Source organism: Frankliniella occidentalis, unplaced genomic scaffold, assembly GCF_000697945.3.
Source record: "Frankliniella occidentalis isolate FOCC.00 unplaced genomic scaffold, Focc_3.1 Scaffold114, whole genome shotgun sequence".
NCBI classification, from domain to species: Eukaryota; Metazoa; Arthropoda; class Insecta; order Thysanoptera; family Thripidae; genus Frankliniella; species Frankliniella occidentalis.
The window spans coordinates 522,587-534,038 of NW_026267242.1; the positions used below are offsets into that span (position 1 = coordinate 522,587).

The 11,452-nt window shown below is 49.9% G+C and overlaps 2 protein-coding genes across 3 annotated transcripts in view; both read right to left on the reverse strand.

The window, feature by feature from the left end:
- Nucleotides 1-337: 337 nt before the first annotated feature.
- On the reverse strand, nucleotides 338-1,137 carry LOC127749977 (uncharacterized; the record flags this gene model as incomplete). The annotated part of the gene is given in 1 exon segment (XM_052270230.1): nucleotides 338-1,137. A coding segment is annotated over 1 exon segment (276 nt), but the record flags the coding sequence as incomplete, so codon positions are not given.
- Nucleotides 1,138-1,413: 276 nt separating this feature from the next.
- Nucleotides 1,414-11,452, reverse strand: part of LOC113207653 (myotubularin-related protein 6) — a 12,483-nt gene continuing 2,444 nt past the window's right edge. The window contains exons 1-14 of one of the 2 annotated variants that reach the window (XM_026424302.2): nucleotides 10,602-11,396; nucleotides 5,830-5,946; nucleotides 5,585-5,747; nucleotides 5,351-5,508; nucleotides 5,141-5,266; nucleotides 4,927-5,061; nucleotides 4,690-4,822; nucleotides 4,379-4,611; nucleotides 3,920-4,299; nucleotides 3,709-3,835; nucleotides 3,518-3,622; nucleotides 3,354-3,450; nucleotides 3,133-3,260; nucleotides 1,414-3,048 (exon numbers count right to left, since the gene is read on the reverse strand). In XM_026424302.2, coding sequence (XP_026280087.1) covers nucleotides 2,899-3,048; nucleotides 3,133-3,260; nucleotides 3,354-3,450; nucleotides 3,518-3,622; nucleotides 3,709-3,835; nucleotides 3,920-4,299; nucleotides 4,379-4,611; nucleotides 4,690-4,822; nucleotides 4,927-5,061; nucleotides 5,141-5,266; nucleotides 5,351-5,508; nucleotides 5,585-5,747; nucleotides 5,830-5,946; nucleotides 10,602-10,916 — 2,367 coding nt within the window. In that variant the 5' untranslated portion in view covers nucleotides 10,917-11,396 and the 3' untranslated portion in view covers nucleotides 1,414-2,898. Of the gene's footprint in view, nucleotides 3,049-3,132; nucleotides 3,261-3,353; nucleotides 3,451-3,517; nucleotides 3,623-3,708; nucleotides 3,836-3,919; nucleotides 4,300-4,378; nucleotides 4,612-4,689; nucleotides 4,823-4,926; nucleotides 5,062-5,140; nucleotides 5,267-5,350; nucleotides 5,509-5,584; nucleotides 5,748-5,829; nucleotides 5,947-10,601; nucleotides 11,397-11,452 lie in introns of those variants that run through there. The other variant, XM_026424303.2, reaches the window with a different exon arrangement.

An 11,452-nucleotide genomic window follows, 5' to 3' on the forward strand; every position in this document is an offset into this window, starting at 1 on the left:
CCCCCCCCCATTCCCCCTTCTTCGGATCCAAGCTGCACTACACGCTCTATACGGCCTCGACTTCCTGCTGGACCATGCCGAACCGCGGGGCAAACAGTTTGGTTCACGCACGTCGGGGGCGGGGACGGGGGCGCGTGGCGTCCCTCGAGGACATACCTCCCTCATCGATGATCACCGCCGCCGCCGCGCGTCGCTGGATCATCCTTGAACGCGCGCACGTAATGCGTTTGCCATGCACAACTACACACGGGTTTGAAGAAAAACTTGGCGCGCAAGCTCCAACATTATTGGCGCCAAAACAGGACAAGGGAAGCGCGACTCGCAAAACAGGACTTACCGTGGTGAGTGCGACGTCGGGGTCGTAGTTGGGCGTGTGCAGGAGCGTCGGCGGCATGGGGAACGGCGTGGTGCCGACGCCGGGTATCTCGTTGGTCTCGACGCTGAGGCTGTCCATGGGGTCCAGGCCGCGGGGTGCGGGGGTGGTGCCCGGGGGGCCCGGGGCCTGGGTGGCGGGGAGCGCGCACGCCACCGCGCCGAAGGTGGCCAGCCTCATCATGGAGCACACCGGCGAGGACGTCATGATGCGTCCCGCCAGCGACACCGTCGCGTTCATCGTGGGCGATCTCGGGCGCGCCGGGCGGCGCTGGCTGCTGGGAGAGGGCCTTTCTGCGGACGCGGAACAGAGCTCGGCGGCGGCCGGCCGGGGACTGAGGAGGCCTGAGGTCAGGTCAGGCTCGGGGGCGGGGCCGCGCCCGGGCTGCGCCGGCTGCGCCCCGGCCCGGGGGACCCAACGGGGGACCCGATGCGCCGGCGGCCAGTTGCATCACCAGGCGACGCATGCAGATGAAGCAGTCCACGCTGACGGTCTCGTGACGAGGCGGGGCGCCACCGCCCGTCTACTCCGTCTACTCGCGGGCCTCGCGCCAGACGCGGCTGGCGCTGGCACTTCCCCGCCGTGTCCCGGTGGCCGCGGGCGGGGCAGCGGCAGCGGTCTGGCACGGGAGCAGGGCTGCTGGAGCTGGAGCGAGCTGGAGAGCGTCTCGTCGCGACGCGAGTCTCGCCGCTCCGACTGGAAGCAATGACCGTCCCGCCGGTCACGTCGCGACGGCAGACCCAGAGGTACTGGGACTGGTCGGGCGGGGCGGGGCACAGCTGGACTCCCCCTTCCCTTCCCCACCTTTCTTCCAGCCTTGGCCGTGACTCACACCATCACACCTTGTCTTGGCCCGGCCGGCGCGGCGCGGCAGCCTACACAGCAAGTGAGTGTGCGTGTGCGCAGCGCTCCCACTGCAGTCATATGGGCAACGTCCAGTCGTCGGGAAATAATGTTTACGTGTAATCGCGCGAGCAAAAAGTATGAATGCGCGCATGAGGGCTCGGCTCATCGGGGACTCAAGATTGAAGGGCTGGATATCAAATATTAAATAGCGTCTAACATTTTATTGCAACAATGAACAGTACAGGTAATACACAGGTAGTTCATAACTGTGATTCCTTATCATATCATCCTTGTGCGGGGTCCACTACGCACTGGGAAATTTTCACCCCTTGAACGTCACAGAATTGGCATCAGCTGGGATGTCTAAGACGCAATGCAAAGGAATAATTTGGAGGGATTCAATCAATTCGTTTAACAAAATTACACAATAACGCTTGCACTGCCAGCAGCACTCTAGGACTAGGTTTTTCTTATGCACTACAACACATTTATATCTTATAATTGATCAATATTTGGACAAAAGGTAGCTATTATACTTTATCTGGTTTGTGTAGATATTGTGAAACTTGGTACAATAAAGGCTAAACAAAAGTAAACCAATATTTCCTCTTGTTTATAATTTCCACAATATTCTTTACCTAGATAAGTACCACTGCCAGAAAGGGCAGGCTTAGGAAAATGCAATATTGAAGTTAAAGGAAAGTGACATGACATTGCAATCAATCACATAAAATCTTTCTCGTAACTTTGCAGTTATTTTGGATTGTGGACTCACATAGATAAAATTAAAATTAAAATCATAAATATATACAAATTTAAATACAAGGAGAAACAACATATAAAAAATGCAAAGTCTATGAATTTAACATTTCAGAGCAGAGTGCCTACCTGTCTGATGGGTAACTCATAACATAACTCATGGACGGTGTTCAAAAACTACATTCCAGTTTGGTTGGCCTCAGATGAACCTACCTATTTCAATCAACATAATTTTTCAAACTGTTAGGTAATAAGATGACTTAGTTTTCATATATGAAAGCATGCTAACACAGACAAAAATTTGTGTGTCCTGATGCATAAAGCATGTTAGTGTAACTTGGACCGCAATGAAGCAGAACAATACTTCTTATTGTCAGTCACATTGTCTTTTACATGTACATTACAATGTACCTGTTCTAGCTTTGGAAGTTAAATGTCAGATGTCATTTGTCTTAATTTTACATAAATCGGTAGTATAGTATTTAAAATCTTTGATTGAACTATAATGTAATACTGTTCAGAATGCCCAATCTACACTGAACTTGTAAAAGTGACAGAAAAAAATAAAAGAATTCCTGGACTACTAAGAAATTCACAAATTTACAAACACCTTCAACTATCACAAAGGCACTATCACAGATTACCAACCTAGAGAGCCAATCTTCGACCAAAGGTTGTCATGCCCGAATAATTTGGAATGAAATGGACAAATACATATTTTTACACTGTCTAAAGAAAAATTTTAAAACACAAACAATAGGCATTATAAGTTGAAGACATTCAATTTAAATTGCTTAGAAATCAACAAGTAATAATTGACCCTTAATAAGCTATAATTGTGACTTACAGCATTAACTTTAAAGCAATATAAAACTGACAGTGAACTAAATTCAGGGCTTCACAAGTCAAGTTTAAAGATTTTATGGAGATTCAACAGAATTGGAGCGTAGAACTTCTCTATAGCAAGGTCGACATACTGGAACTTCCCTCTGACTTAAGTGTCCAGGGAGGGCTGCATTCTTATCTATACACCTTGTGCAGAATACATCTCCACATTTCCAGCAATGATACTAAAACAAAACAAAACAAAAATTCAAGTAAACTTTGAGCAGCTTAGAATACAGACAGAATACAGTTACATCATTAAAACTGACCTTCCGACTGAAGTGATCAAACGGAGTGGAACATGAACATTCTTCAATATTCCTCAATGTTTTCCAATCAAGGGCAACTGACTTTACTTCCTCAGAAAGCTGATCCGCACTAGCCAAGTTATTAAGTCCTGTAATAAAAGTATTTTTCAAACAAGGGAAAATGACAGACCTCACTACGGTACATAAAAATCATTATAGTAAGTAGTAGAGTAGACAATCACCATTTTCATATGATGCACTTAGGGGATGAGACGTAACCTTCACCAAATCTTTGCCTTCATAATTTGGAGATTTAACATCTTCTTTGATTTCTACCTCCTGCAAAAATGAAAACAGTGAGAAACATTCACAAACAATAGTGATATGGCTCACAAAATGAATGTACCTGTTCATAAAGATATTTGTTATCAACTACAGTGTCAGGAGATACAAAAGATTTCCTTTTCTCTGCACCATCATCAGCAAGTTGCTGCTTCAATGCAGTTATTCTCTGTGAAATGATAGAAAAAATATTCGTGAAATTTAAGATCCAAGATAATATTTCCAGACTGAAAGTAACCTATACTACCGCATTACCTTCTGTAGAAGTTTGATGTGATCCTCCAATGAGCTACTATGGTCACATGTAGCAAGCAATAAATCTCCCAGAGGTTCACGTGGATGAACATCATTTTCAAACCGACAATACATGTCACGCCAAAATCTGTTCATCAAATTCATTTTTGAAGAATTGTTTTTAGAAAACAGCTTGTAACTGAAAATAGAGAACTTTCAAAACTCATCTTACCTTATGGTTTGAGGAGCAAGGTTAGGAATGAGAACTCTTGAACATGATTCAGGTGAGTACAAAGGATTTATGTACTCATTTTGATGATTAGTCATGTAATTCCAGAGGGAAAATGTACGCTCACTCAAACGCAGGTCTATCCGGTCCTTTTCACAATTTCCAATGAATGTGCCATACTGACACGATGATACATTGTCATGGAGTGTGAAGAGAAACTGTTCATTGAATTCAAATGCGGCAGGCTGCTGGCACATGAGTTGCCAGGTGCAATCAATGAACTGAGTAAAAACAGGAGATATCTCTTTGGGATCACCAGCCACATGACCAATCCTTTCACTGAACTTGTGCCCAAAAGCTAACCAATCCTTCTCAATAAGAGCCTGTTAAAGAAGTAATTTATAAAGGTTACAAATTACACTATACCAAAGGGCAAAATGCTTATCTTATGTCTGTACTTACCTGATAGCCCTTGATAGTACGGTAGTATGGATCTAACATCAATGAAGATAGAGAGCATACTTGAGCTGTTCGGTCCCAACCATCAGAACAATGAACAACGACACTCACTCCATCGTCAAGGGCTCGAGCAATAAACCAAGATGTATCCATGATTGACTTGATATGCTTCAGCCAACCACTGGACTCCAAGCCACTTAAAAAATTGTTCATTGATGGTGATTTCAGTTCACAAGCTAAACAGGTTTAAAAATAGTTATTTCAATTCCCATAAGAAATATGAACAATATTTGTTAAAAAAATTAACAACTTACTTTCTAAAAGTTTTGACTGACTAGCCCTCATTACATGAATGTTTTCAATTCCCAGAAAATAAAATTTTATGTTTTCATAAAAGTTTTCATTTTCATAGCCTTTCCCAGCAGCTTTATTTGCCATAGCATTTATCTGGAATATAGATTAGAAATAACAACAAAGAATACAGAAAGGAACAATCAAGAATAATTTTGTGGGACTGAGGACAAAATCATCATATTCTACAGATAACTTACCCTTGGTCTAGTGTCTACTACATACATATAAGATGAGTTAGGATTGGTACGCAAAATACAATTCAGCATCTGCTCATCTTCCAAACAGCGAGCACTAAATCCAGATAAAGGTTGACTACAGCGACAAAGAGCAGCCTTTAAAAAATATATATAAATTATATTGATGTAAGGAGTACAGAACAATATTCCAAAATATATCATAAAACACCCTTACTTTGTTGTGGTTGAGGTATGTCAGCACTGGTAGACGTCCCTTACTACGAAATTGGGAGCTACCTAGAAGAATATTGCTTGACGCAGATTGGGGTACATATAAATTGCGGGGATAGGTGTCACAGAGCTGCAGAGACAAAAGAGTGAAAGTAAATGTCATTAGCTGGTAACTATAGTGTCAAGTAAATATGTAAACAGTTAACAAACTAACATCATATTCTTTGTTAAGGAGGGTGAGGCTCCATTGGTCATTTGGTACATTTATTCTTTTAAATTCCAATTGCATATCAAATGTGTCCCAGCCAGTTGACTTTGGCATTGTTTCTGAACTTGACAAGTAATTGAAGCAATAAAGATCTTCCATATGAACTGCAAGAAGAAGTATAATTAAATGTTGTTACTAAAAAGGCAAAATTAACTCATTCCACTGTTGAAACTATTTTACCTGGTTGACTGAGCTGTTGCAGAGCTGTGAAAATTTCATGACAATCTCTTTCTCTGGGTAGAACAAATGTTACAGAGCGGAATGTCTTGCATCTTAGTTGTAGGGGGGATCCAGCGGTCGATAGTGGAAGTTTCTCAACACTTCCAATGTGCATGTGCAAAATCTGAGAAAAGAGAGGGAGTGGTGAAAATATAGAAAAACAATTAAATCTGACTAAAGGTAATTTTTGTGAGCTATCGTTATACCCATGTCTCCTTCTTGTTCTCCGAGTCGAAAAACATGAGATGCGTCGTGGTGAGGAACAGGTTTCCCAGAGAGGGCTTCCTGATGTTGTACCGGTCAAGCATGCGCACATTCTCGACCTGAAACATACACAGCAAATAGCAAGTTAAAACCTTGCTGGCGTCACTCAAAACACGCCGGAGCGCTGGAGTCACTGGAGTCCAGCCTCCACCGCCTTTTGCTCCGGGCACATCAACATTGGGGGGTGGGTGGAGCGGGTGGCGGGCCAAGGCCACTCCCAACAGTAGCATCCCCAGCCTCAGGCGCCACCCCGGCGTGCCGCTGCGCGGCTCCACCCATTGCTGGACTGGGTCCCTGGCATCTCGTATCTTGTCCATCGGCGGAGGAGATATAGGGTGCGGGGGGAAGAGGGGGGGGGGGGGGGGGGGGGGGGGGGGGGGGGGGGGGTCGGAAAAGTAGAACGTCAACTTGGCGCCACAACTGTTTTCAGCTGGGCCAGCCCAAATTCTTTGAGGGTGGCATCCTCTCTTCATACGCCGCACTGTTCCTACGGCGAACAAAAGTAGATCACCCACTCCCACAGAATGCGTCAATATGCATAAGACAACATAGGAATAAGACTCACGACCCCATAGAACATGTACAAATGTCGTCTACTGAGAGTAATATTGACAAAACCAGATCTCACGACGTCAATTTAACTGTGTACAATCAGCAGCCTCTAAACAAGTCTCGTAGGTCTCACGCTTTTTACTGTAGGACACCCTGGTTTCGCAGTCAAAACTGTTACAGTCTCACTCGAGTTTCCCAGTGTGCTTAGCGAGTCAACTAATTGCGAGAATGGCTGTCAGTGTTTACGACGCTAGTGGCTCCAGCCCAAAGTGCTGACGTTACAAGAACCACAGAACCACCCACGATATCAGATAAAAAAACTGGTGCGACTAATTGGCTTTGAATTTGGTGGGCGGCTCCAACCGCTCCGCCCCCATCCACCCGCCCCGCCGTCTGCCGACAGGCGCACAGAGGGGCTCGCCCCGCCTCGCCCCGGCGCCGCGCCCCGCCTCGCCCCGCTATCGATTGACACGCCAGACCCCGACCGGCTCCCAACCAGGGTATCGCGGTAAAATATTGTACCCCGCGAGGGTAGTACCCGGTGGTATCTCACCACTGTGAATGCATCACATTCTATGATGGAAACAAACCAGTGAGGGTTTTCACTAAACTAAAATACAGCATAAAATTGGCTGTGATACTATTGCGCTCACTGTCAGGACTGCTTATAATTCAACTATATCAAGGCTGGTTCAAGAATTCTCGAATGTGCAGTTTGCTTTCCAGAGTAAAGGTCTCGGTGTGGAGTGTGCACCGGGTGGCTGGAGCTCGCGCCGGAGTGCCAGCAGCACGCAACACTGAGAACGCAAGTGCGTAAATGCCACACCCTTGTTAGGTGTGTGGATGCCCCTTCGTTCACTTAAGGAGCCAGAAGTGTGATTTTTTTTCCTTGAAATTCGCACACTTTCGCCTCCGCGTGTACGGATGGCGTTCAAATAGTCAATTGCCTACGCATTCACATTGTTCAAGAAGTTCTTCGCACCTTACCAAGAAAATTGTTCGTAACGCTGCAAAGAATTAGTTCGTAACCTTCCAAACTTTTTTCTTCGTAAGTTGAGAAGAAAATAGTTTGCAATGAAGAAAGAAGAAATAGTGAGCAATGCAAACTTCATTACAATTCTTCAAAATTCTTAGCAAGAATTTTGAAGTATGGACGGGGCAACCGGATCACCTCCTAACGAGGCGAACAACAAGGCGAGCAGAGCACTGCGAGCGGCGCGCTTTCCGTCCAGCCAGCCGCCAGCCCTCCACCAACCCCCGACCACCGCGACGCAGCAAACGTGACCAGTTTGGGGCCAGAGGGTAATCCGACCCTCGGGGAACACGAGAGATCACTCCCCTGCGGCCGTTCAGAGCCCCCCAGTCGGGCCGGCAGCGGCCCTTCTCTGGTGGATCATCATCAGTGGGGTCCCAGAGCCCGGAGCCCCCTGGGATCCCGCAGTGCCCAGTGCCCACCCCATCCACATACAGGCAGGCGGCCCTGCCGAGTTGGAAACCCTTTTAGACTTCACTCTGCCTGCAGGACAGCAATGTAGAGGCCGACCTGAGAGCCGAGCCCCTAGCCAGTGGCCGGGTAGGCAGACCCACCGGACCGGGCACGCCCGCGGGCGGCGGGTGGGCAGACCCGCCGGACACGCGCGCGGGGCGGGTGGCCTACCCTCGACCTCGCAGGCGTTGAGCCCCTGCCTTGCGGCCGGGTGGGCAGACCCGTCGGACACGCGCGCGAGGCGGGTGGCCCACCCTCGACCTCGCAGGCGTTGAGCCCCTGCCTTGCGGCCGGGTGGGCAGACCCGTCGGACACGCGCGCGAGGCGGGTGGCCCACCCTCGACCTCGCAGGCGTTGAGCCCCTGCCTTGCGGCCGGGTGGGCAGGGCAGACCCGCCGGACACGCGCGCGGGGCGGGTGGCCCACCCTAGACCTCGCAGGCGCTGAGCGCCCCACTACTAGTACCGCTCTGCCGCGCTGTTCCGCCAGCCCCTCCGGCCCCTCGGCGCATCCTCCCCCGTAAAAAGGGGCGGAGGCTTTACGACCGTGTTATGAGCGTCCTAAGTGCGGGCCGGGGGCGTGGGGCGTCCGGATGAGGTAGCAGAGAAAGGGGTAAATATTTGAGGCTGACTCGGTACAGGTTTACGTGCTACCCCGACACAAGGCCACGACGAGCATCCAGCCATGTATAGCGCAGGAGAGCAGCTCCTCCAGTGGGTGGCGCGGGAAGAGAAACCGTTCATCAAAAGTTTTTTTTATGAACCCGACCACGGGAAATCTCATTCTCAGTGCGGTGCCCCCTACATCCGCCCGGTCGGGATGGGGTACTCTCCCATGAGCACCCCAGAGGCCCCTGCGCCCTGCGTGTCTTGCGCCGGCGAGGCAAGGCGAGCGCGGAAATGGCGCTGAAACAATGTCGCTGTATCCCCTAAGGCCCGAGGGGATGCAGGTAATACCCGTGATGGAAAAAGAGGGAGGGGAGGGAGGGGTGGTCGTGCGGGCGCATGGAAACCGAGCACCTGCACCCACCCTGCACTCGCCAAATATGCTAACGCTAAATGACTAACAAGGGAACTTTTTCAGGTGTAAATTTCAGATTTCATTTGGAAAAATTAAAGGTTATTTATATAGAAATCTAATGACACTTGAAACCTTTGTCCGTTTTGCTCTATTTTGTACCGTTAAGGCGGTAGAGTGATATTTGGGACAGAAAGCAGTGTAAGGCTTAAGTAAACCCATGTTAATTGTGAGGTTGAGGAAAATTTTCAAGTGGCATCCGATTTCTAATACTTTTAAAATTTCCGAGTTTCAACGAAATCGGAGAGTATACAACTGAAAAGGTTTCCTTGTAAGGGCAGCGCTTTGTAACTAAGTGCACTCTAGAGCCACGAACATCTCGCGTTCCTGGAGTTTGCATCCCTAACCGCATAGGCCAGCGCTAGCAGGCGGCGCTGCGGTGGCGCACTACACCCCTCACTAACTGAGCTGCGCCACGGGCCGATTGAAGTCTGAAATATGGTTCTCAATAGATATATACATGCATGTGCTAAACTGGTATTTATTTATACTCTGGAGGGGAGCGGCGCGCCGCGCACGGCCGCGCATGGAGGCGGGGATATTCCGGGACATCGGCAAGCGATATACGAGAGGGATACAGGCACTGATAATACCTCGCCAAAAATTTGATCGTGCTGCGAAGGCCGGCTGCTTTCGAAGGCTATTTGGTAAAACGATGTATGATTTTTTTAAGGAAAAGAGAGGGAAAAGAACTTTGAGGGACACCAATAATTTATGGAAAAATTCTCTACAAAAATGTGTGAATTTCCCACAATCATTAAAAATGAGGTGTCCCCAAAATCTGAGAAGTTTCTTTCAAACGAAAGAAGTTCCTCAAAATTTCTCCCTTTTCCTCAAAAATTTATGATTCGTTTTCACCGTGCTACAAGCTACAGGTGATTTTATCTTATAGGAATCTTATACGCAATACAAAAGGACATAGTTCTATCGCAATTACAAAACAGCCCCCATCAATCGCAATAAGGCCCAAGCAGGGGCCCCAGTGGACACTTGGAGTGCTGCCCTCTTGGGGTGTCATGGTGGTGGACGGTGATCAAAACGGTGATACACGATTAGGGATCGTTCAAAGAGTGCGCGCCTAAGTCTCAGATTTATTCTGCAACTTACGGGAGCTCAGCGCCTGCGAGACTTGGGGTAGGCCAGCCCGCAATACACGCACGCACTGGAAGCAGACTGTTGCCTACCTATTAGGCGGTATGAGAGCTTGCACGCACAGCCTAGAAACTTCGTTGCAAATGCCCCGGAAAAAGAGAAAAACGTGACAAGCTGCTCACGTCATCGGTCATCCCGCAACCCGAGAGAAACTGCCATCATGAAGCACGGTGTGTGTCACGCACTGAACATGTCCTCTGCAGTGTTGGAAAGTCACTCACTTTATAATTGTAGAGGAGAGGGCAATCAGTCTAAGAATCATGCGTCCACCAGCCAAGAATCAACGGAATTCACAATCGACGAGAGTCATGCATTATGGCACTTTTGTGTGCACCTAAAAAGGTGGGCTAGTGATTGCTCCCTCGACAGCATGGCATTGAGCTACGCGGACCTCCTGAACGTCGGTGAGTTTCGCAGCATTCGAACACAACTACCAATCCGTGTGTACCTTTCTGGTGACGGGCTCCCCGCGACAGGTCTCGGGCTGGTCGCTGGTATCGGCGAGGATCCACGACCGGATGCGCCCATACATTGACGGCGAGCCGGGGATGTTGGAGCACGCCGTGGAGGACTGGGTCGACGAGGACGTGGTGGACGACATCGACGCCACCGAGCCCCTCGGACCGCCCGCCGCGCCGCCCCCGCACTGCGGGCCCGGGCCCAGAGGCGACTGAAGGGGCGTCGGCGGGTTCGACGGCGTGCTCGAGCTGGACAGACAGCCCCCGTCGGGACCAGGACTGCCCGCGGACACGGGGCCGGACATGGTGGACACGCTCGCGGGACGCTTCAGGTCGGAGCCGAGAGCATGCGGTCCGCGGAGCTGCAGCAGCGAGGGCAGCTAGCGCGTGGCGGGTGCGCGGGGCACACAAGGCCGTGGTAGTCAGCTGGGACGCATCCCTCCAGGTTCCAACTCCGCACGCGACCCCGAAGGAAGGCGCAAAACGCAGAGTAATGGTCTCTCGAGGTCCTTGGCGACGAGGGCGCCGAGAAGGGGCGCGTGTCACACGGCGCCAGCCAGCCTGGACGTGAAACTGGAGCCGCGACGCGCTCGAGTGAATCAACGACGCGGCGAGTGGGCGTCGCGACGGCCTGGTGTCCTCCACGCCACCCCTGAGACGGCAGCACCGCCAGCGCCGCGCCCCGCCCCGCTTCACCACGCCCGTCCGCCTGTCTGCCCAGTCCAACCCCGCCAGGAGCGCCTCGCCCCGCCCCGCCACCACACACAGCGGCCCGCTATCGACTGAACCGAGCCGAGCGCCCCGAGCGGGGCCTAGCCAGCCAGCCAGCCAACCGCGGGGC